Source organism: Balaenoptera borealis (assembly GCF_965194805.1).
Source record: "Balaenoptera borealis genome assembly, contig: HAP1_SCAFFOLD_362, whole genome shotgun sequence".
NCBI classification, from domain to species: domain Eukaryota; kingdom Metazoa; phylum Chordata; class Mammalia; order Artiodactyla; family Balaenopteridae; genus Balaenoptera; species Balaenoptera borealis.
The window spans coordinates 416,560-444,044 of NW_028123831.1; the positions used below are offsets into that span (position 1 = coordinate 416,560).

Sequence of the window (27,485 nt, forward strand, 5' to 3'; positions counted from 1 at the left end):
AAGCCCGCTTCAGTTCATCTCCTGAATTTCTTTGGAATCTGTCAGCCAGCTCTTCCTCAACTTCCTAATACTGAACTTGCCTGTCTGTTGCGATTAGGTCCTAACTGGTGTCCATATATCTTGTTTCCTTCCAATCCACTCTTCACACAAGAAACCTTCAAAGCAAGTTGGAACGTTGCTCATAAACATCGCTCACAAGCATTGTTTTGAGAATAGAAAACACACTGTTGGCCTTTAAGACTCTGCGTGGTCTAGAATCCTCTCTGCTTCTCTAGCCCCATCTTGTGCCACTTTTGCCCTCACTTTCTATGCTTCAGATACACTGAATTAACCTTAGTTCTCACTCATCTGACAGAAGTCAGTTCAGATACTATTTTTCACTGTGATTCCTAGCATTAAGGAATTTGATTATCAGGTTTTGTATGAGGACTATTTCATCAGGGGTACAGAAGTTCTGGCCATCTCTGGTTTTGGATATCCCTTATTTGTTGAGACCTTTGCGTTGTTTGGTTGCCTTTTGTCTGTTTTCCAGATGGGAAAACAGGAACAAGGGAAGTATAGGTTATTACTAGGTGGGGTTGAACAAGTGGAGCAGCAAACTGCAAAGCAGAAAGAAGAGGGACGTACTATAGAGGGATATGACTTCCATTCTCAAGGCGCCTGCATCCTGTGCAGGGAGACAGCCTAACATAAAATGTGCCTAACAACAAATATATTGACTTCTTACTAAAAATCTCCAGTTCATAGAACCGAGGGGTTTGTACCTTCTCCTTTAAAAGTGATAGTCCTGGGACTTCCCCGGTGGTCCCGTGGTGAAGACTCTGCGCTTCCAATGCAGCAGGCGTGGGTTCAATCCCTGGTTGGGGAGCTAAGATCCCACATGCTGCGCAGCCAAAGAAATTTTTTTCGAACGTTATACTCCTGTATTGTTGGCTTTAGTGGTTTAGATTTTGTTGTACTGTTAAGAAGATTTCAGTTTATTTACCGGGAACAAACAACACATAATGTAAAAATAGTTTCCCAGAAACGATTTCCATCATTCTCTTCCTCCCTTTCTCCCGCAGACTGGTGTTTCACCTTGACAAGTTCTCTGTCATTCCATAGGAAAGCTGTCTGGCTTGGAGGTTGCAATCCCAGGGAATTTTTCATCAGCGGGGAAGTCTCCATCACTACAGAGGAATCAAGGGAGAAGTCAGTCCCTGGTAAGTGAGATGCTCCCCCTAAACACCAACACAGCAGTCGTGTACCTTTCAAGGGGTTCAGGGGCAAGATGGGCAAGGCATTTCTACTAACTCTTCTTAAGGATCACGGACAGTGCCCTATGCTACGAGGTAAGCGGTGACTGCTGTAGTTCTTACTGGTGATCCTTTCCTGTCACTGATTCTCGGCTTTCTTTGTATTTCATAGGACTGTTGTCAGTCCAATACAAAATGAGTCTTATTTTTAAAAACCTGAAATGTTTTACAGAGCCTAGCATTCTCATATAGGGTCCTTTCCATTCTCCCCACTTTCCCGAGAGGCCAAGAACACTTCACACCATGAACTAGGAGAGGGGGTAGAGCCCTTGCTGATGAAATACATCAACAAAGACAGAGCCTTAGCCTGCTTGCTCTCTGGACAGGATCTCGGACCACAAGGTCTTCAATCCTGGTATAAATGAAGGAAGTGAGGACAGTTCAACTGGCACTCTCATAACAAGAGTTCGGAAACACCTTCCGAAGAGACTATAGCAGTAGATGAGGGAAGGGAGTGCTACAGTGTGGCAGTACAGGGGGAACGATCGGCTACAGCAGTGAAAAGTGTGGTACCGATTGGTGTGCTCTCGGGGTTCTTGTACATGTAGCATAGATGACCTCTACGGTGGCCCTCCCACCTTCCCACCTGCATTAGGTGTTTTTTTTTTTTGTAATTTATGTTTATGTATTTATTTACTGTTTGAACTTATTTATTCTACGTATTTATGTTTTTGGCTGCACTGGGTCTCTCATTGCTGTGCACGGGCTTTCTCTAGTTGGCGGCTAGCGGGGGCTACTCTCGGTTGCGGTGTGCGGGCATCTCATCGCGGTGGCTTCTCTTGTTGCGGAGCATGGGCTGTAGGCACGTGGGCTTCGGTAGTTGAGGCTCACGGGCTCTAGAATGCAGGCTCCGTCGTCGTGGCACATGCGCTTAGTTGCTGCACGGCATGTGGGATCTTCGCAGACCAGGGCTCGAACCCGTGTCCCCTGCATTGGCAGGCGCCACCAGGGAAGCCCTAGGTGTTCTCATATAGAGTCTAAAAACAGAGAGCACTGAGAGAAGGTAGTGGTTATTAAAGGCTCAGGATCTAAATTCTACCTGTCTCTACACCCCTTCCCAGCTGTCGATTTGACCCCATTTTTGAATGCCGACCTCATTGTTCAACTTTTCTCTGCCGTCTGTATACTCACCTTGAAAACTTGTTTCTGTGATGCGTTGAGCAGACACAGGGTGGCAGACTGCAGAGGTGGAAGCTGGTGGTCGGATATTTGTGGGCTGAATCTCCTTCAGTCCCATTCCCATTTCTGGTTGCCCAGAGGCCCTACTTCCTGTGTGTGACGCCGAGCCGTAGGATTGCGGGCAGGAGCCAAGTTCTCCATACAGTAAAGACCCCAGTGTGCCTTGGTTACAGTAATATACCTGGCTTCCTTCCTGGCAGGGAAGTGACAGGCGGCTATGCCCCTGCTTTGTTCGTGGGCCTCCTGATCCAGCAGTTCCCTTGGCTCTGCCCCTGTCGTCAGCTGCCCCTAGGATAACTCTGAGCCCTAGCCACTTCTCTGGTAGATTTCCCTATTCCCCCACTACAGTCACACCTGAATAAGGCAACTCAGACCTTTCAGAGATGTGTCCTGAACCTCTTGTTTTCTGAAATACCTATCTGGTGGTTGTGAGACTTAAGGCCAGCGTCCCCGAGAGACTTTTTCTATTTCTCCTAGTAAACCTAGACTCATCTTCTGTCACCTTCAACTCTACTCCAATTGTGTTCTTTCAACCCAGACCTCTGACCCTGCTTTTTACTTCTGCCATTTCATCCTCGCTCCTGCTTCCTTTCCTAAATCCATACGTCTCTTTTGGCCTTCCTAGCCCTGGGCCAAGTTCCTTCCTCTTTGCTCAGTTTTTACCCCTTTCCTTCATTCTCCCATCCAACTTTCAGTCCTTCCTTTCTCACGCCCCAGTTAGCAGCATCTGAAAATTCGAAAGGTTTGTTACTCGTCTATTAATTGTATTCCATTTACTTATTCAGTTCTATACCTGTCTTACCTGTGTATGGAAGAACAGCTGGTAGCCAAGGTGGCACCAAGAATCCTAGCAGCTCTCACTTGACGTATCCGTAGTAGTCGGCAATTTCCATTTCGTTTTCCCTCTCGGTGAAAAATTGCAGCTTGCCCGAAGAGGTGTATCTGGCAGCATTCTCCCGTTGTTGTTGAGCCCGCCTCTTCATGGCCTCTCGCTCTGGCCTCTGCTCTTGTTCGATGGGCTTTGACATGACTGGCTCAGGCACGTTGGGTTCCCTCCATGGAACTCGTTGCTTGCTGAAGTCTTGGAGTAGAAAGTGGGTTTGGAGCTTGGGTGGGGACTGGCGCTTATTCACAGCAGGGGGAACAGGCTCCCGCTGGAGAGGAGCGCCAGATGAAGTTTTGGAGGGTGCAGGCCTAGGAGCAGCAGACTGAGGGACACGAGGCTGGGTATGGTTGGGCCAAGCCGGTTGGGTTGGGTTGGTCACAGTTGGCTGAGCTGGTTTGGCGGGGCCTGGCAAAGAGGCAGGAGCTGGCTGGGATGAATTGGCTGCAGCAGGTTGAGCTGAGTCAGTAGAACCAGGCTGGGCACGGTAAGCCCCAGCAGGCCGATGTGAGGCCAGAGACTGTGGCCTCCGAGGAGCGGGTCGAGCTTGAGGCTTGTCCCAGGCAGAAAAAGGCAGAGGTATCAACTTGACCTTCCCAGGAGGAGGCCGCTCATACTGGGCTGGAGACGGACACTCTGTTTCAGCACTGCTGTCTGGTTTCTGGGCTTGGACTTGCGTTTTCTCAGGACCCTTCCCCTCACGTGGGGTATGCCGCCATGGCTGGATAGCTGGGGGTGGCTGGGGGTCTTTGGGGTTGCTTGACTTTCCCAAGAGCCGACAGGAAGAGAGCCCAGTTTTCGTCTCATTCTTCTTCCCCAGCGCATGAAGAACCTTCACAGACTCCAGCATGCGCACGCCAAGGGAGGTTCGAGGCTTTTGAAAGCTCTGTTGGAGAAGCTCAGTTTGGTGTTCCTTTCGCTTCGTGTGGGGGATTGCTGGCTTCTCTTCTGCCTTGACTTTGTTCCCTGACTGCTTGTTCTCCTCAGCCTTGTTTCTCCCTCTGGTCCTTTTGGTCTTTTCCTGCCCGTGGCTCTTAGTTTTGCTGATCTTTCTGGATGCAGCTTTCTGAGGTTTGCCTTGAGAGTGCTTGGCCGTGTTCACAGGAGCCCTGTCACTGACTGCAGCGTGGCATGTAACCACTTCTCCCCCTAACAGGCACTCTGGATTCTTTGGCTGGATTTTGGCCTTGGGAGCGCCACTGATAGGCTCAGAGGCTTTCTGTTTGTTCTTCCTGGGTTGATCAGAGGGAACCTTTATGACACTTGGCTTTTCCTGCACCTGATTCACCTTAATGGCTCTGGTGTCTTTAGCTTTGATCACGTTGGGACCTTGGGATTGATCAAGATCTTTCAAAGGATTAAAGAGCTGGGGAAGGTGAATATCCTCCGCCAGTGTAGTAATGTCTGCAAGACCACTGCTAGGTTCAATCCCATTTTCAAGTGTCCCTAGGTCCTGACGACTCCGGCTGTTCTCTCCCAGATCAGCATTTTCAGAACCAGGCTGCTCCTCTTGGCTGAGGGGATCGGTGCAGGCCAGCGGCTGGTGAATATCAGGGATTCCTAAAGGGAGTAGTGGAGGATCTTGGTTCTCTGTTGGGATCTGGTAGGCATCCAGAGGCTTTGAAAGCTTGGTTTTGATATCATCCACATGCTTACTCTCTATTTGTCCCTGGCTTGGAGCTGGAGGCAGGGCCAGGAGACGCCTGGCACTCTGGACTGGAGCTGTCACTGAAATGTCCCCAAGTTCAGATGGTGGGTTACTCTCAAGTATGTGGCTGTTTCTGCTACTGCAGGACTTGGGGAGTTCTTGACTTTGTGTCACACAAAACGTCTGGCTTGGAGGTTGCAATCCCAGGGAATTTTTCATCACCAGCGGGGAGGTCTCCATCCCTACAAAGGGATCAAGGGAGAAGTCAGTCCCTGGTAAGTGAGATGCTCCCCCTAAACACCAACACAGCAGTCGTGTACCTTTCAAGGGGTTCAGGGGCAAGATGGGCAAGGCATTTCTACTAACTCTTCTTAAGGATCACGGACAGTGCCCTATGCTACGAGGTAAGCGGTGACTGTTGTAATTCTTACTGGTGAGCCTTTCCTGTCGCTGATTCTCGGCTCGCTTTGTATTTCATAGGACTGTTTATAAGTCCAATACAAAATGAGTCTTATTTTTAAAAACCTGAAATGTTTTACAAAGCCTAGCATTCTCATATAGGGTCCTTTCCATTCTCCCCACTTTCCCGAGAGGCCAAGAACACGTCACACCATGAACTAGGAGAGGGGGTAGAGCCCTTGCTGATGAAATACATCAACAAAGACAGAGTCTTAGCCTGCTTGCTCTCTGGACAGGATCTCGGACCACAAGGTCTTCAATCCTGGTATAAATGAAGGAAGTGAGGACAGTTCAACTGGCACTCTCATAACAAGAGTTCTGAAACACCTTCCGAAGAGACTATAGCAGTAGATGAGGGAAGGGAGTGCTACAGTGTGGCAGTACAGGGGGAACGATCGGCTACAGCAGTGAAAAGTGTGGTACCGATTGGTGTGCTCTCGGGGTTCTTGTACATGTAGCATAGATGACCTCTACGGTGGCCCTCCCACCTTCCCACCTGCATTAGGTGTTCTTTTTTTTTGTAATTTATGTTTATGTATTTATTTACTGTTTGAACTTATTTATTCTACGTATTTATGTTTTTGGCTGCACTGGGTCTCTCATTGCTGTGCACGGGCTTTCTCTAGTTGGCGGCTAGCGGGGGCTACTCTCGGTTGCGGTGTGCGGGCATCTCATCGCGGTGGCTTCTCTTGTTGCGGAGCATGGGCTGTAGGCACGTGGGCTTCGGTAGTTGAGGCTCACGGGCTCTAGAATGCAGGCTCCGTCGTCGTGGCACATGCGCTTAGTTGCTGCACGGCATGTGGGATCTTCGCAGACCAGGGCTCGAACCCGTGTCCCCTGCATTGGCAGGCGCCACCAGGGAAGCCCTAGGTGTTCTCATATAGAGTCTAAAAACAGAGAGCACTGAGAGAAGGTAGTGGTTATTAAAGGCTCAGGATCTAAATTCTACCTGTCTCTACACCCCTTCCCAGCTGTCGATTTGACCCCATTTTTGAATGCTGACCTCATTGTTCAACTTTTCTCTGCCGTCTGTATACTCACCTTGAAAACTTGTTTCTGTGATGCGTTGAGCAGACACAGGGTGGCAGACTGCAGAGGTGGAAGCTGGTGGTCGGATATTTGTGGGCTGAATCTCCTTCAGTCCCATTCCCATTTCTGGTTGCCCAGAGGCCCTACTTCCTGTGTGTGACGCCGAGCCGTAGGATTGCGGGCAGGAGCCAAGTTCTCCATACAGTAAAGACCCCAGTGTGCCTTGGTTACAGTAATATACCTGGCTTCCTTCCTGGCAGGGAAGTGACAGGCGGCTATGCCCCTGCTTTGTTCGTGGGCCTCCTGATCCAGCAGTTCCCTTGGCTCTGCCCCTGTCGTCAGCTGCCCCTAGGATAACTCTGAGCCCTAGCCACTTCTCTGGTAGATTTCCCTATTCCCCCACTACAGTCACACCTGAATAAGGCAACTCAGACCTTTCAGAGATGTGTCCTGAACCTCTTGTTTTCTGAAATACCTATCTGGTGGTTGTGAGACTTAAGGCCAGCGTCCCCGAGAGACTTTTTCTATTTCTCCTAGTAAACCTAGACTCATCTTCTGTCACCTTCAACTCTACTCCAATTGTGTTCTTTCAACCCAGACCTCTGACCCTGCTTTTTACTTCTGCCATTTCATCCTCGCTCCTGCTTCCTTTCCTAAATCCATACGTCTCTTTTGGCCTTCCTAGCCCTGGGCCAAGTTCCTTCCTCTTTGCTCAGTTTTTACCCCTTTCCTTCATTCTCCCATCCAACTTTCAGTCCTTCCTTTCTCACGCCCCAGTTAGCAGCATCTGAAAATTCGAAAGGTTTGTTACTCGTCTATTAATTGTATTCCATTTACTTATTCAGTTCTATACCTGTCTTACCTGTGTATGGAAGAACAGCTGGTAGCCAAGGTGGCACCAAGAATCCTAGCAGCTCTCACTTGACGTATCCGTAGTAGTCGGCAATTTCCATTTCGTTTTCCCTCTCGGTGAAAAATTGCAGCTTGCCCGAAGAGGTGTATCTGGCAGCATTCTCCCGTTGTTGTTGAGCCCGCCTCTTCATGGCCTCTCGCTCTGGCCTCTGCTCTTGTTCGATGGGCTTTGACATGACTGGCTCAGGCACGTTGGGTTCCCTCCATGGAACTCGTTGCTTGCTGAAGTCTTGGAGTAGAAAGTGGGTTTGGAGCTTGGGTGGGGACTGGCGCTTATTCACAGCAGGGGGAACAGGCTCCCGCTGGAGAGGAGCGCCAGATGAAGTTTTGGAGGGTGCAGGCCTAGGAGCAGCAGACTGAGGGACACGAGGCTGGGTATGGTTGGGCCAAGCCGGTTGGGTTGGGTTGGTCACAGTTGGCTGAGCTGGTTTGGCGGGGCCTGGCAAAGAGGCAGGAGCTGGCTGGGATGAATTGGCTGCAGCAGGTTGAGCTGAGTCAGTAGAACCAGGCTGGGCACGGTAAGCCCCAGCAGGCCGATGTGAGGCCAGAGACTGTGGCCTCCGAGGAGCGGGTCGAGCTTGAGGCTTGTCCCAGGCAGAAAAAGGCAGAGGTATCAACTTGACCTTCCCAGGAGGAGGCCGCTCATACTGGGCTGGAGACGGACACTCTGTTTCAGCACTGCTGTCTGGTTTCTGGGCTTGGACTTGCGTTTTCTCAGGACCCTTCCCCTCACGTGGGGTATGCCGCCATGGCTGGATAGCTGGGGGTGGCTGGGGGTCTTTGGGGTTGCTTGACTTTCCCAAGAGCCGACAGGAAGAGAGCCCAGTTTTCGTCTCATTCTTCTTCCCCAGCGCATGAAGAACCTTCACAGACTCCAGCATGCGCACGCCAAGGGAGGTTCGAGGCTTTTGAAAGCTCTGTTGGAGAAGCTCAGTTTGGTGTTCCTTTCGCTTCGTGTGGGGGATTGCTGGCTTCTCTTCTGCCTTGACTTTGTTCCCTGACTGCTTGTTCTCCTCAGCCTTGTTTCTCCCTCTGGTCCTTTTGGTCTTTTCCTGCCCGTGGCTCTTAGTTTTGCTGATCTTTCTGGATGCAGCTTTCTGAGGTTTGCCTTGAGAGTGCTTGGCCGTGTTCACAGGAGCCCTGTCACTGACTGCAGCGTGGCATATAACCACTTCTCCCCCTAACAGGCACTCTGGATTCTTTGGCTGGATTTTGGCCTTGGGAGCGCCACTGATAGGCTCAGAGGCTTTCTGTTTGTTCTTCCTGGGTTGATCAGAGGGAACCTTTATGACACTTGGCTTTTCCTGCACCTGATTCACCTTAATGGCTCTGGTGTCTTTAGCTTTGATCACGTTGGGACCTTGGGATTGATCAAGATCTTTCAAAGGATTAAAGAGCTGGGGAAGGTGAATATCCTCCGCCAGTGTAGTAATGTCTGCAAGACCACTGCTAGGTTCAATCCCATTTTCAAGTGTCCCTAGGTCCTGACGACTCCGGCTGTTCTCTCCCAGATCAGCATTTTCAGAACCAGGCTGCTCCTCTTGGCTGAGGGGATCGGTGCAGGCCAGCGGCTGGTGAATATCAGGGATTCCTAAAGGGAGTAGTGGAGGATCTTGGTTCTCTGTTGGGATCTGGTAGGCATCCAGAGGCTTTGAAAGCTTGGTTTTGATATCATCCACGTGCTTACTCTCTATTTGTCCCTGGCTTGGAGCTGGAGGCAGGGCCAGGAGACGCCTGGCACTCTGGACTGGAGCTGTCACTGAAATGTCCCCAAGTTCAGATGGTGGGTTACTCTCAAGTATGTGGCTGTTTCTGCTACTGCAGGACTTGGGGAGTTCTTGACTTTGTGTCACACAAAACGTCTGGCTTGGAGGTTGCAATCCCAGGGAATTTTTCATCACCAGGGGGGAGGTCTCCATCCCTACAAAGGGATCAAGGGAGAAGTCAGTCCCTGGTAAGTGAGATGCTCCCCCTAAACACCAACACAGCAGTCGTGTACCTTTCAAGGGGTTCAGGGGCAAGATGGGCAAGGCATTTCTACTAACTCTTCTTAAGGATCACGGACAGTGCCCTATGCTACGAGGTAAGCGGTGACTGTTGTAATTCTTACTGGTGAGCCTTTCCTGTCGCTGATTCTCGGCTCGCTTTGTATTTCATAGGACTGTTTATAAGTCCAATACAAAATGAGTCTTATTTTTAAAAACCTGAAATGTTTTACAAAGCCTAGCATTCTCATATAGGGTCCTTTCCATTCTCCCCACTTTCCCGAGAGGCCAAGAACACGTCACACCATGAACTAGGAGAGGGGGTAGAGCCCTTGCTGATGAAATACATCAACAAAGACAGAGTCTTAGCCTGCTTGCTCTCTGGACAGGATCTCGGACCACAAGGTCTTCAATCCTGGTATAAATGAAGGAAGTGAGGACAGTTCAACTGGCACTCTCATAACAAGAGTTCTGAAACACCTTCCGAAGAGACTATAGCAGTAGATGAGGGAAGGGAGTGCTACAGTGTGGCAGTACAGGGGGAACGATCGGCTACAGCAGTGAAAAGTGTGGTACCGATTGGTGTGCTCTCGGGGTTCTTGTACATGTAGCATAGATGACCTCTACAGTGGCCCTCCCACCGTCCCACCTGCATTAGGTGTTCTTTTTTTTTTGTAATTTATGTTTATGTATTTATTTACTGTTTGAACTTATTTATTCTACGTATTTATGTTTTTGGCTGCACTGGGTCTCTCATTGCTGTGCACGGGCTTTCTCTAGTTGGCGGCTAGCGGGGGCTACTCTCGGTTGCGGTGTGCGGGCTTCTCATCGCGGTGGCTTCTCTTGTTGCGGAGCATGGGCTGTAGGCACGTGGGCTTCGGTAGTTGAGGCTCACGGGCTCTAGAATGCAGGCTCCGTCGTCGTGGCACATGCGCTTAGTTGCTGCACGGCATGTGGGATCTTCGCAGACCAGGGCTCGAACCCGTGTCCCCCGCATTGCATTGGCAGGCGGATTCTTAACCACGGCGCCACCAGGGAAGCCCTAGGTGTTCTCATAGAGAGTCTAAAAACAGAGGGCACTGAGCGAAGGTAGTGGTTATTAAAGGCTCAGGATCTGAATTCTACCTGCCTCTACACCCCTTCCCAGCTGTCGATTTGACCCCATTTTTGAATGCCGACCTCATTCTTCAACTTTCTCTGGCGTTTGTTATACTCACCTTGAAAACTTGTTTCTGTGATGCGTTGAGCAGACACAGGGTGGCAGACTGCAGAGGTGGAAGCTGGTGGTCGGATATTTGTGGGCTGAATCTCCTTCGGTCCCATTCCCATTTCTGGTTGCCCAGAGGCCCGACTTCCTGTGTATGACGCCGAGCCGTAGGATTGCGGGCAGGAGCCAAGTTCTCCATACAGTAAAGACCCCAGTGTGCCTTGGTTATAGTAATATACCTGGCTCCCTTCCTGGCAGGGAAGTGGCAGGCGGCTCTGCCCCTGATTTGGAATCTGAGATGGTGTTCCCTGAGCAAGGCTGGCAGAAAGCGATGGATGTAGAGGGACCATGTTCTTGGCGTCTGAAGTTTTATCATACTGGGCTGCCAGAAACATTGAGGAGGCAGCTGTGTGGCGGTCAGTGAGTGCCAGAGTAAAGTCTCCGAGTGAAGAAGAATTCTTTTCAGTGCTTGCTGTGATGTCCCACTCAAGAACACCTGGATAGGAAGCAGCTGAAGTGGAGATCTGGCTGTGGTCAGTAACTCCAGATAACATAGTCGTGCTAGAATGTTGGTAAAGGTAGGCACTACCCATGAGTGTCTGGAAAGGGGTACCAGTAGCCGATGCCGAACTGACGGCAGGGGCAGAGACTCTGGAGAAGTTGCAGACACTTCGTGTTAGGGAAGTTGCATTGCTCACCACAGGAGGAGAATGCTGCAGAGAATTTAGAGTTCCAAGTAGAGATGGATGTTGGAAATTTTCTGTAAGAACAAGAGGGTCATGAAAAACTCAGGGAGGTTGAGAAATTCTCACTACGTTTGAGGAACGGCATCATCTGAAGGTTCTTGCTATCAGGACACCTCTACTATCACTACTTCCTGAGAAACCCAAAATCAGACAGTTGATGATGGCTGTAAGGACTGAGCAGTTTTCCACTCTTCTCTATTAACTGCCTGTGCTCCCATCTTGGGCACAGACGGGCAGAAGAGCCAAGTGGTGTGGTTCAGAGATTGTTCTCTAGGCTGGAAGCAACCTTCTCCCTGCCCTGTCTTTCCCTTCAGCCTGCACTCGTATTGACTTCTATGCTATTTCCTAGACTGGAAGCATTTTAGAACTAGGAGGCCCTTAGAGAACTTCGATGTTCTCAGTCTCATTTCGTGAGTAAGGAAACTGAGGCTCAGAGAGGTCGGGTTGACTTGTTCAAGTTCTCTCATTATGTTAGTATCATTACCAGGTTTCAGAACCTAAGTATCCTGACTTCCTTGCCAGGACTCCACTCTGAGCATGATACTGCCAGAAAGCAGGAGAAATAGAACTTATAATATAGGCATTTTTTTTGTCCATTAGAAAACAGTACGGCTATTACCATTGTCGTCTTCGGTGTCTCCCTTTGCTTGTGCAGTTCCCACGCTATTACCTAGAGGTGACGTACAGCTCAGTCCAACTGGTGAATTGAAAGAGTCATTTTTGCCCTCTTCAAGCCTGGTTTCTCATCCTACCTCAAAATGATTACCCGAAAGTGGATTTCTTAAGTGCTTTTGGAAAGGGAAAAGTTATCTGATTACTTCAGATTCCTCACCTGTAAAGTGGTTATAACACCACCACCAATAATAATAGCAGTAATAATTAATAGATGAATAAGCTGATCTATTGCGTATGATTTATATGGAGGAAGATACAATAAGTTCTAGAAAGACAAAGAAAAATCATGACAAGCATATTACGTTAACGAAAAAGAAATCCATAGATATTAATGAAAACTGGGGTATGTGGCAAGTATCGAAGCCTAATGAATTTACTAACAAATGGCATTCTGTACCATCCATGCAATATTATGAAAGTGAATTTTGCCCACTCTATTTTAGTGAATACTATTAACCAGAAGACACGATGGAGGTGATAGAGGTGAATGAATTCCTAGCCAATGCATACAGACAGAGAAGGTATGTCAGTAAAAAATGCATAACAAGCAACAGAATGCAATAAATGTGCATGTATAGGTAGCCACAACACATATAGACAAGTATTTCAATGAAAACCGGTACGAAGCAGACAGCAAAATAATAAGTGTAAAAGAGTTTCATTATTGTGCTCCTTCATATTTTTACCCAGCAAGTAAGAGGTATTAAGCCTAGGAGAAATATATATTTCAATGAATATAGCTTATATAATAAGCAGAAAGGAAGCTTAAAATGTATCAGGAAGGTTTTTGGATTTATCCTAGAACTTAGATTAGAATCATCTTCAGCATCCAAGAAGATGGCATCCCAAAACCTCAAAAAACCATCATGCCTAGAATCCAATTAAAAAAGATTTTCAAATGTAAGAAAATCCACAGGACTCCACAATATGGTTTTCGATAAACGTGGATGTTTGTTTGTTTTGTTTCTTTGGCCGCGCCGCGTGGCCCTGGCCGTGAAAGCACCGAGTCCTAAGCACTGGACCGCCAGGGAATTCCCTAAGTGGGGGGGGGAATTAGAGATGTGGGGCTTGACTTTTTCTTCTTCTTCTTCTTCTTCTTCGGTAGCTAAGCTCTACAAGCGAACGATGGCTGTTGATCAATGTGCTCTCTGTGTTAGGAAGGAAATAACTGTAAAAATGAAAAGCAGCCTTGCCTTAGAACCTACATATCACACCAAGGAAAATAGTCCTTCTGATTCAATTTAGAAGATATCACTTAAAATGTTGAATTGGTGAAATGTCTACCTAGTTTAAAAATTAGAAAGAATAAAACACTGAAAAGCAGCCCCCTAGATAACCACTGTGGTTGCTTGTTTATAGGAGGCATCATTTCTAAAACGTATTTCTAAAATGTTTATATTCAAAACTGTCAAGTGGCCAACTGTATTCAGAGAGGCAATAAAAGAAAGAAAACGGAGTATGACTTTTCTGATAAGCTGCCTTTCCCGGTGATCCCCTGTTCTGGCCTTACTTTCCTTCTTAAGTCTGTTAATGTAAGGGTTTGCTACCATCAACTTGGTTTTGCCCTGCTCTGAGCAGGTTTCCCTCTGTGCTGTTTCTGCTTTAATTGAAAATCTTTGGTTCCCATCAGCATTCCATTGCAAACTCCGTTTTTCTTGAGAGCTCCTCTATGCTTTCCCTCTTCATTCTTACATTTTCTCCCATCTCTTGGTGCCTGTTGGCCTGTGCTAATGAAAACCGTCCTAAACTTCCTTACGCTCGACTCTGTGCCTCCCTGTAGAGCCCAGTACTCTCCATCCTCTCTCCCTATTCTCTCTTTTCAACTAGTCGAAATCCTAGTGGAGGGAGACCATTAGAGATGAAACATCTTGGTATATATTGCTAGTTTTCTATGTCCCCTGGCTTTTCTGTGTTTCTGTTGAAACACTCTTGAGAAGTGTCTGATTTCGTTTTCTACATGGGTACCCTTTAAGGCTCAATACTGGAAAAGAAGGGGATCAGAGTGATCAACCCAATGTGGTATCCTAACGTAACAGTTAAGGAAAGCAACAGGCTTTGTGAGACAGCCAGTGATTTGTCCAAAGTCACACAGATAGTAAACGTCAAAGTCAAAAGTGAAATTAGGTCTCCAGACTTGTAGTTCAATACTTTCCCTCATTATTCCATGCTATTTTGAATCTCCTACTCAATTTAGGGGCAAAAGAAATCGAACGCAAAACTTTCCAAAGTTTCTTTTCTTACCTGACATGGTCAGAGAAGAGGAAGCATCCACTGCAGGTACAAGGGATGAGGAGACAACACTAGAGGATGTCTGAGTGGCTGCAGCTGAACGGCGCACGTGTCCAGTACAGAGGTCACTGGTTACTGGTCCAAACAGCTCCACGGAAACCCCAAGGCTCTACCAAGTGGTAGTAGGTTTGGGAGGAGAGTGATGTCACAAAGCAGGCAGTTGAAAGGTATGAGAGAGCCAATAGGGAGGTCCGATCCCCAACAGGAAGGCGGGCTTGGGTGAAGAGAGTGTAGGAGAGCTAAAACAACACCTGAGTTTCTGAGCTTTGGGGAGGAGGAAATCCTAGAAGACAGATTTACCTCCCCCAGGCTCTTCCATTAGGGAAATCATTGCCACATTTCTTACAGACGTTCATTAATACACTGAACTAAGAGTTACTTATATTCTACAGAGTATTCTATTTTATGTATCATATACTTAGAGCTATATAGATCTTCTTTAATTAATAATCCTTAGGAAGGAAAGAGCCATCTAGTTTGAACTATTACAGTTGTTCTGAAATCAGATGTGTCTAATGAGTGAACTGATAGCAGCTTTTAAGGAGCCAAAGTAGGGATTAAGAAGCTCTCTTTGTAACTTGGTTCAAGAGTAGGGTGAAGTTTCTTGAGTGTACCTTGTGGAGAATGTTGTGGTCCAAGGCTCTTCTCTTTCAGTTTCTTCTCCTTGACTCCTACCTTCCTTGGGCTGGGCTAGGCTGGGGGCCAGGTTGGACTTGCGACTTAACGTTTCTCTTCCGCTTTCTCTTTTTTTTTTTTCTTCCATTATGGGCATTGCTTCGAGGACAAGCCTTGATCTTGCATTGGACGTTACTTCCTGTCAACTTCCAGCAGCAGGAGTCTTCTTTTCAGTGCTTGATGCTTCACGAAATAGACTCTGCCCGTTGGCAGCAAATACCAGAGAGCTAGGAGACAGAGCTGGTTGCAGACCTTTCCTCTTCCAGCCTTTGGTTGCAATTGTTTGGCCCATAATTTGCTAGCTCTAGTTCCTTGGGCCACACAGGTATCCTGCCATCTCCAGCTCTTGTTATATGTGAGAGACATTCTGAACACTGTCCCTTTTTCTTTGCACAGAAGTATATACAGTGTGGCAGTTACTGTAATCTCCTCCGCCTTGCAAACAGCCACTCTAGAATCTTGGACCTCTAGGACTCTCTGTCTTGCATGCTTGGGGGCAAGGCCAAGCAAAATGAAGAGGAGAATAATTAGAGAAAGAGGAGGACGTTGGTGGAGAATTGGGAGCAGGTAAGGTGAAAGGGCACAGGAGAAAAGAGATGCATGTAGACTTTTTGGTTTCTGTGGGAAACAGGTTGACACACTTGGGCCTCATTTGGTATTAACAGAACAGAGAGTTAAAGATCTAAGTAGCTAGATAGTGTGCAGCAACTGCCATGAAGTCTGTACACTGAAGAGAAGAGTCTCACATCTAGTTTTCATTTTGTTTTATGTCATAGTACCTTATTTATAGCATTCACTGGTGTGTTTGTAGAATACAGATGTTTTCAAATGCTCTGGTTTTGTCTACATGGTTATCTCCTTGTCCTGTTTGTAAGGAATCCAACATTGTAAGACATATTGCATGTTTTTCTCTTGACGATTGTTGACCTTGAAGCGTCATGAACTAACTTGAGCTGTTGGATTCTGTGGAGAAACGTTCAAAAGGGTCTGTGAAAAAGGCACTGTGGTGAGTCGCATTATGCACCCGAGCGTAAGGAGCAAGATATCTGCCACCAGCCCAGCTTGGCCTGGATTGCCTCTGTTTTAGTTCCCCTGGTTAGTGCTTTTCTCCCTAACCACTCTTGTGACTGTGATAATGTGAGTAAGGGCGGAGTTGCTAATGATCTATGTGTGAGGTAAGCTGGTTTGAGGGAGGAAATCTATGGACCTAGTCATTTTCCTTGGTGGTAAGCTTTCAGGGGTGCAGAGATGGATCTTCCTGGGGCCTTTTCTGGTCCCAGGAAGATATCGCATAGATGGGACCTCCCAAGACACACATTGAATCTTTAGGCCTGTTTTTCCTATTATGAGGTACGAACGAGTTTCTTCACTGATGGGGATGATGCTTATCTGAGAAGAAATTGTGAAAGGTGGTGTAGTGTAGAGGTGTGGCTTAAGCTTTTAAGTTTTCCTCCAGGTTTTTCCCCTAAGCTTCCTACTTCGGACGGCCTACTTACATGATACTAGTAGGTGATGTCCGGCTAACAGCTTCCTAAATATACCTGCAAGCCAGATCAGTGTCTCTTTTCTCTGTATTCCCATGGAAATCAAGAGTCCCGCCGAATTTTCCATCGAAACAGTTGATTTGTGTTGTCTCTAGGAATTCTAAAGGGCGTACCGTTGCTTCCTAACCGGTGTCATTTGGGAGATCCGCCTCTGTACGTTCAAATGATTAATTTTGAGACTTTGCTCATGTGTGCAGTAAACCCTTGAATTCCCTAAGACCTTCCTTTCCTCCATCTCCTACCCCATTAAGCCCGCTTCAGTTCATCTCCTGAATTTCTTTGGAATCTGTCAGCCAGCTCTTCCTCAACTTCCTAATACTGAACTTGCCTGTCTGTTGCGATTAGGTCCTAACTGGTGTCCATATATCTTGTTTCCTTCCAATCCACTCTTCACACAAGAAACCTTCAAAGCAAGTTGGAACGTTGCTCATAAACATCGCTCACAAGCATTGTTTTGAGAATAGAAAACACACTGTTGGCCTTTAAGACTCTGCGTGGTCTAGAATCCTCTCTGCTTCTCTAGCCCCATCTTGTGCCACTTTTGCCCTCACTTTCTATGCTTCAGATACACTGAATTAACCTTAGTTCTCACTCATCTGACAGAAGTCAGTTCAGATACTATTTTTCACTGTGATTCCTAGCATTAAGGAATTTGATTATCAGGTTTTGTATGAGGACTATTTCATCAGGGGTACAGAAGTTCTGGCCATCTCTGGTTTTGGATATCCCTTATTTGTTGAGACCTTTGCGTTGTTTGGTTGCCTTTTGTCTGTTTTCCAGATGGGAAAACAGGAACAAGGGAAGTATAGGTTATTACTAGGTGGGGTTGAACAAGTGGAGCAGCAAACTGCAAAGCAGAAAGAAGAGGGACGTACTATAGAGGGATATGACTTCCATTCTCAAGGCGCCTGCATCCTGTGCAGGGAGACAGCCTAACATAAAATGTGCCTAACAACAAATATATTGACTTCTTACTAAAAATCTCCAGTTCATAGAACCGAGGGGTTTGTACCTTCTCCTTTAAAAGTGATAGTCCTGGGACTTCCCCGGTGGTCCCGTGGTGAAGACTCTGCGCTTCCAATGCAGCAGGCGTGGGTTCAATCCCTGGTTGGGGAGCTAAGATCCCACATGCTGCGCAGCCAAAGAAATTTTTTTCGAACGTTATACTCCTGTATTGTTGGCTTTAGTGGTTTAGATTTTGTTGTACTGTTAAGAAGATTTCAGTTTATTTACCGGGAACAAACAACACATAATGTAAAAATAGTTTCCCAGAAACGATTTCCATCATTCTCTTCCTCCCTTTCTCCCGCAGACTGGTGTTTCACCTTGACAAGTTCTCTGTCATTCCATAGGAAAGCTGTCTGGCTTGGAGGTTGCAATCCCAGGGAATTTTTCATCAGCGGGGAAGTCTCCATCACTACAGAGGAATCAAGGGAGAAGTCAGTCCCTGGTAAGTGAGATGCTCCCCCTAAACACCAACACAGCAGTCGTGTACCTTTCAAGGGGTTCAGGGGCAAGATGGGCAAGGCATTTCTACTAACTCTTCTTAAGGATCACGGACAGTGCCCTATGCTACGAGGTAAGCGGTGACTGCTGTAGTTCTTACTGGTGATCCTTTCCTGTCACTGATTCTCGGCTTTCTTTGTATTTCATAGGACTGTTGTCAGTCCAATACAAAATGAGTCTTATTTTTAAAAACCTGAAATGTTTTACAGAGCCTAGCATTCTCATATAGGGTCCTTTCCATTCTCCCCACTTTCCCGAGAGGCCAAGAACACTTCACACCATGAACTAGGAGAGGGGGTAGAGCCCTTGCTGATGAAATACATCAACAAAGACAGAGCCTTAGCCTGCTTGCTCTCTGGACAGGATCTCGGACCACAAGGTCTTCAATCCTGGTATAAATGAAGGAAGTGAGGACAGTTCAACTGGCACTCTCATAACAAGAGTTCGGAAACACCTTCCGAAGAGACTATAGCAGTAGATGAGGGAAGGGAGTGCTACAGTGTGGCAGTACAGGGGGAACGATCGGCTACAGCAGTGAAAAGTGTGGTACCGATTGGTGTGCTCTCGGGGTTCTTGTACATGTAGCATAGATGACCTCTACGGTGGCCCTCCCACCTTCCCACCTGCATTAGGTGTTTTTTTTTTTTGTAATTTATGTTTATGTATTTATTTACTGTTTGAACTTATTTATTCTACGTATTTATGTTTTTGGCTGCACTGGGTCTCTCATTGCTGTGCACGGGCTTTCTCTAGTTGGCGGCTAGCGGGGGCTACTCTCGGTTGCGGTGTGCGGGCATCTCATCGCGGTGGCTTCTCTTGTTGCGGAGCATGGGCTGTAGGCACGTGGGCTTCGGTAGTTGAGGCTCACGGGCTCTAGAATGCAGGCTCCGTCGTCGTGGCACATGCGCTTAGTTGCTGCACGGCATGTGGGATCTTCGCAGACCAGGGCTCGAACCCGTGTCCCCTGCATTGGCAGGCGCCACCAGGGAAGCCCTAGGTGTTCTCATATAGAGTCTAAAAACAGAGAGCACTGAGAGAAGGTAGTGGTTATTAAAGGCTCAGGATCTAAATTCTACCTGTCTCTACACCCCTTCCCAGCTGTCGATTTGACCCCATTTTTGAATGCCGACCTCATTGTTCAACTTTTCTCTGCCGTCTGTATACTCACCTTGAAAACTTGTTTCTGTGATGCGTTGAGCAGACACAGGGTGGCAGACTGCAGAGGTGGAAGCTGGTGGTCGGATATTTGTGGGCTGAATCTCCTTCAGTCCCATTCCCATTTCTGGTTGCCCAGAGGCCCTACTTCCTGTGTGTGACGCCGAGCCGTAGGATTGCGGGCAGGAGCCAAGTTCTCCATACAGTAAAGACCCCAGTGTGCCTTGGTTACAGTAATATACCTGGCTTCCTTCCTGGCAGGGAAGTGACAGGCGGCTATGCCCCTGCTTTGTTCGTGGGCCTCCTGATCCAGCAGTTCCCTTGGCTCTGCCCCTGTCGTCAGCTGCCCCTAGGATAACTCTGAGCCCTAGCCACTTCTCTGGTAGATTTCCCTATTCCCCCACTACAGTCACACCTGAATAAGGCAACTCAGACCTTTCAGAGATGTGTCCTGAACCTCTTGTTTTCTGAAATACCTATCTGGTGGTTGTGAGACTTAAGGCCAGCGTCCCCGAGAGACTTTTTCTATTTCTCCTAGTAAACCTAGACTCATCTTCTGTCACCTTCAACTCTACTCCAATTGTGTTCTTTCAACCCAGACCTCTGACCCTGCTTTTTACTTCTGCCATTTCATCCTCGCTCCTGCTTCCTTTCCTAAATCCATACGTCTCTTTTGGCCTTCCTAGCCCTGGGCCAAGTTCCTTCCTCTTTGCTCAGTTTTTACCCCTTTCCTTCATTCTCCCATCCAACTTTCAGTCCTTCCTTTCTCACGCCCCAGTTAGCAGCATCTGAAAATTCGAAAGGTTTGTTACTCGTCTATTAATTGTATTCCATTTACTTATTCAGTTCTATACCTGTCTTACCTGTGTATGGAAGAACAGCTGGTAGCCAAGGTGGCACCAAGAATCCTAGCAGCTCTCACTTGACGTATCCGTAGTAGTCGGCAATTTCCATTTCGTTTTCCCTCTCGGTGAAAAATTGCAGCTTGCCCGAAGAGGTGTATCTGGCAGCATTCTCCCGTTGTTGTTGAGCCCGCCTCTTCATGGCCTCTCGCTCTGGCCTCTGCTCTTGTTCGATGGGCTTTGACATGACTGGCTCAGGCACGTTGGGTTCCCTCCATGGAACTCGTTGCTTGCTGAAGTCTTGGAGTAGAAAGTGGGTTTGGAGCTTGGGTGGGGACTGGCGCTTATTCACAGCAGGGGGAACAGGCTCCCGCTGGAGAGGAGCGCCAGATGAAGTTTTGGAGGGTGCAGGCCTAGGAGCAGCAGACTGAGGGACACGAGGCTGGGTATGGTTGGTCCAAGCCGGTTGGGTTGGGTTGGTCACAGTTGGCTGAGCTGGTTTGGCGGGGCCTGGCAAAGAGGCAGGAGCTGGCTGGGATGAATTGGCTGCAGCAGGTTGAGCTGAGTCAGTAGAACCAGGCTGGGCACGGTAAGCCCCAGCAGGCCGATGTGAGGCCAGAGACTGTGGCCTCCGAGGAGCGGGTCGAGCTTGAGGCTTGTCCCAGGCAGAAAAAGGCAGAGGTATCAACTTGACCTTCCCAGGAGGAGGCCGCTCATACTGGGCTGGAGACGGACACTCTGTTTCAGCACTGCTGTCTGGTTTCTGGGCTTGGACTTGCGTTTTCTCAGGACCCTTCCCCTCACGTGGGGTATGCCGCCATGGCTGGATAGCTGGGGGTGGCTGGGGGTCTTTGGGGTTGCTTGACTTTCCCAAGAGCCGACAGGAAGAGAGCCCAGTTTTCGTCTCATTCTTCTTCCCCAGCGCATGAAGAACCTTCACAGACTCCAGCATGCGCACGCCAAGGGAGGTTCGAGGCTTTTGAAAGCTCTGTTGGAGAAGCTCAGTTTGGTGTTCCTTTCGCTTCGTGTGGGGGATTGCTGGCTTCTCTTCTGCCTTGACTTTGTTCCCTGACTGCTTGTTCTCCTCAGCCTTGTTTCTCCCTCTGGTCCTTTTGGTCTTTTCCTGCCCGTGGCTCTTAGTTTTGCTGATCTTTCTGGATGCAGCTTTCTGAGGTTTGCCTTGAGAGTGCTTGGCCGTGTTCACAGGAGCCCTGTCACTGACTGCAGCGTGGCATATAACCACTTCTCCCCCTAACAGGCACTCTGGATTCTTTGGCTGGATTTTGGCCTTGGGAGCGCCACTGATAGGCTCAGAGGCTTTCTGTTTGTTCTTCCTGGGTTGATCAGAGGGAACCTTTATGACACTTGGCTTTTCCTGCACCTGATTCACCTTAATGGCTCTGGTGTCTTTAGCTTTGATCACGTTGGGACCTTGGGATTGATCAAGATCTTTCAAAGGATTAAAGAGCTGGGGAAGGTGAATATCCTCCGCCAGTGTAGTAATGTCTGCAAGACCACTGCTAGGTTCAATCCCATTTTCAAGTGTCCCTAGGTCCTGACGACTCCGGCTGTTCTCTCCCAGATCAGCATTTTCAGAACCAGGCTGCTCCTCTTGGCTGAGGGGATCGGTGCAGGCCAGCGGCTGGTGAATATCAGGGATTCCTAAAGGGAGTAGTGGAGGATCTTGGTTCTCTGTTGGGATCTGGTAGGCATCCAGAGGCTTTGAAAGCTTGGTTTTGATATCATCCACGTGCTTACTCTCTATTTGTCCCTGGCTTGGAGCTGGAGGCAGGGCCAGGAGACGCCTGGCACTCTGGACTGGAGCTGTCACTGAAATGTCCCCAAGTTCAGATGGTGGGTTACTCTCAAGTATGTGGCTGTTTCTGCTACTGCAGGACTTGGGGAGTTCTTGACTTTGTGTCACACAAAACGTCTGGCTTGGAGGTTGCAATCCCAGGGAATTTTTCATCACCAGCGGGGAGGTCTCCATCCCTACAAAGGGATCAAGGGAGAAGTCAGTCCCTGGTAAGTGAGATGCTCCCCCTAAACACCAACACAGCAGTCGTGTACCTTTCAAGGGGTTCAGGGGCAAGATGGGCAAGGCATTTCTACTAACTCTTCTTAAGGATCACGGACAGTGCCCTATGCTACGAGGTAAGCGGTGACTGTTGTAATTCTTACTGGTGAGCCTTTCCTGTCGCTGATTCTCGGCTCGCTTTGTATTTCATAGGACTGTTTATAAGTCCAATACAAAATGAGTCTTATTTTTAAAAACCTGAAATGTTTTACAAAGCCTAGCATTCTCATATAGGGTCCTTTCCATTCTCCCCACTTTCCCGAGAGGCCAAGAACACGTCACACCATGAACTAGGAGAGGGGGTAGAGCCCTTGCTGATGAAATACATCAACAAAGACAGAGTCTTAGCCTGCTTGCTCTCTGGACAGGATCTCGGACCACAAGGTCTTCAATCCTGGTATAAATGAAGGAAGTGAGGACAGTTCAACTGGCACTCTCATAACAAGAGTTCTGAAACACCTTCCGAAGAGACTATAGCAGTAGATGAGGGAAGGGAGTGCTACAGTGTGGCAGTACAGGGGGAACGATCGGCTACAGCAGTGAAAAGTGTGGTACCGATTGGTGTGCTCTCGGGGTTCTTGTACATGTAGCATAGATGACCTCTACAGTGGCCCTCCCACCGTCCCACCTGCATTAGGTGTTCTTTTTTTTTTGTAATTTATGTTTATGTATTTATTTACTGTTTGAACTTATTTATTCTACGTATTTATGTTTTTGGCTGCACTGGGTCTCTCATTGCTGTGCACGGGCTTTCTCTAGTTGGCGGCTAGCGGGGGCTACTCTTGGTTGCGGTGTGCGGGCTTCTCATCGCGGTGGCTTCTCTTGTTGCGGAGCATGGGCTGTAGGCACGTGGGCTTCGGTAGTTGAGGCTCACGGGCTCTAGAATGCAGGCTCCGTCGTTGTGGCACATGCGCTTAGTTGCTGCACGGCATGTGGGATCTTCGCAGACCAGGGCTCGAACCCGTGTCCCCCGCATTGCATTGGCAGGCGGATTCTTAACCACGGCGCCACCAGGGAAGCCCTAGGTGTTCTCATAGAGAGTCTAAAAACAGAGGGCACTGAGCGAAGGTAGTGGTTATTAAAGGCTCAGGATCTGAATTCTACCTGCCTCTACACCCCTTCCCAGCTGTCGATTTGACCCCATTTTTGAATGCCGACCTCATTCTTCAACTTTCTCTGGCGTTTGTTATACTCACCTTGAAAACTTGTTTCTGTGATGCGTTGAGCAGACACAGGGTGGCAGACTGCAGAGGTGGAAGCTGGTGGTCGGATATTTGTGGGCTGAATCTCCTTCGGTCCCATTCCCATTTCTGGTTGCCCAGAGGCCCGACTTCCTGTGTATGACGCCGAGCCGTAGGATTGCGGGCAGGAGCCAAGTTCTCCATACAGTAAAGACCCCAGTGTGCCTTGGTTATAGTAATATACCTGGCTCCCTTCCTGGCAGGGAAGTGGCAGGCGGCTCTGCCCCTGATTTGGAATCTGAGATGGTGTTCCCTGAGCAAGGCTGGCAGAAAGCGATGGATGTAGAGGGACCATGTTCTTGGCGTCTGAAGTTTTATCATACTGGGCTGCCAGAAACATGGAGGAGGCAGCTGTGTGGCGGTCAGTGAGTGCCAGAGTAAAGTCTCCGAGTGAAGAAGAATTCTTTTCAGTGCTTGCTGTGATGTCCCACTCAAGAACACCTGGATAGGAAGCAGCTGAAGTGGAGATCTGGCTGTGGTCAGTAACTCCAGATAACATAGTCGTGCTAGAATGTTGGTAAAGGTAGGCACTACCCATGAGTGTCTGGAAAGGGGTACCGGTAGCCGATGCCGAACTGACGGCAGGGGCAGAGACTCTGGAGAAGTTGCAGACGCTTCGTGTTAGGGAAGTTGCATTGCTCACCACAGGAGGAGAATGCTGCAGAGAATTTAGAGTTCCAAGTAGAGATGGATGTTGGAAATTTTCTGTAAGAACAAGAGGGTCATGAAAAACTCAGGGAGGTTGAGAAATTCTCACTACGTTTGAGGAACGGCATCATCTGAAGGTTCTTGCTATCAGGACACCTCTACTATCACTACTTCCTGAGAAACCCAAAATCAGACAGTTGATGATGGCTGTAAGGACTGAGCAGTTTTCCACTCTTCTCTATTAACTGCCTGTGCTCCCATCTTGGGCACAGACGGGCAGAAGAGCCAAGTGGTGTGGTTCAGAGATTGTTCTCTAGGCTGGAAGCAACCTTCTCCCTGCCCTGTCTTTCCCTTCAGCCTGCACTCGTATTGACTTCTATGCTATTTCCTAGACTGGAAGCATTTTAGAACTAGGAGGCCCTTAGAGAACTTCGATGTTCTCAGTCTCATTTCGTGAGTAAGGAAACTGAGGCTCAGAGAGGTCGGGTTGACTTGTTCAAGTTCTCTCATTATGTTAGTATCATTACCAGGTTTCAGAACCTAAGTATCCTGACTTCCTTGCCAGGACTCCACTCTGAGCATGATACTGCCAGAAAGCAGGAGAAATAGAACTTATAATATAGGCATTTTTTTTGTCCATTAGAAAACAGTACGGCTATTACCATTGTCGTCTTCGGTGTCTCCCTTTGCTTGTGCAGTTCCCACGCTATTACCTAGAGGTGACGTACAGCTCAGTCCAACTGGTGAATTGAAAGAGTCATTTTTGCCCTCTTCAAGCCCGGTTTCTCATCCTACCTCAAAATGATTACCCGAAAGTGGATTTCTTAAGTGCTTTTGGAAAGGGAAAAGTTATCTGATTACTTCAGATTCCTCACCTATAAAGTGGTTATAACACCACCACCAATAATAATAGCAGTAATAATTAATAGATGAATAAGCTGATCTGTTGCGTATGATTTATATGGAGGAAGATACAATAAGTTCTAGAAAGACAAAGAAAAATCATGACAAGCATATTACGTTAACGAAAAAGAAATCCATAGATATTAATGAAAACTGGGGTATGTGGCAAGTATCGAAGCCTAATGAATTTACTAACAAATGGCATTCTGTACCATCCATGCAATATTATGAAAGTGAATTTTGCCCACTCTATTTTAGTGAATACTATTAACCAGAAGACACGATGGAGGTGATAGAGGTGAATGAATTCCTAGCCAATGCATACAGACAGAGAAGGTATGTCAGTAAAAAATGCATAACAAGCAACAGAATGCAATAAATGTGCATGTATAGGTAGCCACAACACATATAGACAAGTATTTCAATGAAAACCGGTACGAAGCAGACAGCAAAATAATAAGTGTAAAAGAGTTTCATTATTGTGCTCCTTCATATTTTTACCCAGCAAGTAAGAGGTATTAAGCCTAGGAGAAATATATATTTCAATGAATATAGCTTATATAATAAGCAGAAAGGAAGCTTAAAATGTATCAGGAAGGTTTTTGGATTTATCCTAGAACTTAGATTAGAATCATCTTCAGCATCCAAGAAGATGGCATCCCAAAACCTCAAAAAACCATCATGCCTAGAATCCAATTAAAAAAGATTTTCAAATGTAAGAAAATCCACAGGACTCCACAATATGGTTTTCGATAAACGTGGATGTTTGTTTGTTTTGTTTCTTTGGCCGCGCCGCGTGGCCCTGGCCGTGAAAGCACCGAGTCCTAAGCACTGGACCGCCAGGGAATTCCCTAAGTGGGGGGGGGGAATTAGAGATGTGGGGCTTGACTTTTTCTTCTTCTTCTTCTTCTTCTTCGGTAGCTAAGCTCTACAAGCGAACGATGGCTGTTGATCAATGTGCTCTCTGTGTTAGGAAGGAAATAACTGTAAAAATGAAAAGCAGCCTTGCCTTAGAACCTACATATCACACCAAGGAAAATAGTCCTTCTGATTCAATTTAGAAGATATCACTTAAAATGTTGAATTGGTGAAATGTCTACCTAGTTTAAAAATTAGAAAGAATAAAACACTGAAAAGCAGCCCCCTAGATAACCACTGTGGTTGCTTGTTTATAGGAGGCATCATTTCTAAAACGTATTTCTAAAATGTTTATATTCAAAACTGTCAAGTGGCCAACTGTATTCAGAGAGGCAATAAAAGAAAGAAAACGGAGTATGACTTTTCTGATAAGCTGCCTTTCCCGGTGATCCCCTGTTCTGGCCTTACTTTCCTTCTTAAGTCTGTTAATGTAAGGGTTTGCTACCATCAACTTGGTTTTGCCCTGCTCTGAGCAGGTTTCCCTCTGTGCTGTTTCTGCTTTAATTGAAAATCTTTGGTTCCCATCAGCATTCCATTGCAAACTCCGTTTTTCTTGAGAGCTCCTCTATGCTTTCCCTCTTCATTCTTACATTTTCTCCCATCTCTTGGTGCCTGTTGGCCTGTGCTAATGAAAACCATCCTAAACTTCCTTACGCTCGACTCTGTGCCTCCCTGTAGAGCCCAGTACTCTCCATCCTCTCTCCCTATTCTCTCTTTTCAACTAGTCGAAATCCTAGTGGAGGGAGACCATTAGAGATGAAACATCTTGGTATATATTGCTAGTTTTCTATGTCCCCTGGCTTTTCTATGTTTCTGTTGAAACACTCTTGAGAAGTGTCTGATTTCGTTTTCTACATGGGTACCCTTTAAGGCTCAATACTGGAAAAGAAGGGGATCAGAGTGATCAACCCAATGTGGTATCCTAACGTAACAGTTAAGGAAAGCAACAGGCTTTGTGAGACAGCCAGTGATTTGTCCAAAGTCACACAGATAGTAAACGTCAAAGTCAAAAGTGAAATTAGGTCTCCAGACTTGTAGTTCAATACTTTCCCTCATTATTCCATGCTATTTTGAATCTCCTACTCAATTTAGGGGCAAAAGAAATCGAACGCAAAACTTTCCAAAGTTTCTTTTCTTACCTGACATGGTCAGAGAAGAGGAAGCATCCACTGCAGGTACAAGGGATGAGGAGACAACACTAGAGGATGTCTGAGTGGCTGCAGCTGAACGGCGCACGTGTCCAGTACAGAGGTCACTGGTTACTGGTCCAAACAGCTCCACGGAAACCCCAAGGCTCTACCAAGTGGTAGTAGGTTTGGGAGGAGAGTGATGTCACAAAGCAGGCAGTTGAAAGGTATGAGAGAGCCAATAGGGAGGTCCGATCCCCAACAGGAAGGCGGGCTTGGGTGAAGAGAGTGTAGGAGAGCTAAAACAACACCTGAGTTTCTGAGCTTTGGGGAGGAGGAAATCCTAGAAGACAGATTTACCTCCCCCAGGCTCTTCCATTAGGGAAATCATTGCCACATTTCTTACAGACGTTCATTAATACACTGAACTAAGAGTTACTTATATTCTACAGAGTATTCTATTTTATGTATCATATACTTAGAGCTATATAGATCTTCTTTAATTAATAATCCTTAGGAAGGAAAGAGCCATCTAGTTTGAA

General features: G+C 47.3%; 1 protein-coding gene across 1 annotated transcript in view; it reads right to left on the bottom strand.

Moving 5' to 3' along the window:
• The window catches only part of LOC309621376 (uncharacterized protein), a gene marked incomplete at both ends in the record, with an annotated part of 103,965 nt that extends 76,922 nt beyond the window's left edge, over window positions 1–27,043 (bottom strand). The window contains 3 exons of the mRNA XM_082408887.1: window positions 20,110–22,013; window positions 23,361–24,052; window positions 26,956–27,043. Coding sequence (XP_082265013.1) covers window positions 20,110–22,013; window positions 23,361–24,052; window positions 26,956–27,043 — 2,684 coding nt within the window. The remainder of the gene's footprint in view (window positions 1–20,109; window positions 22,014–23,360; window positions 24,053–26,955) is intronic.
• Window positions 27,044–27,485: the final 442 nt, after the last annotated feature.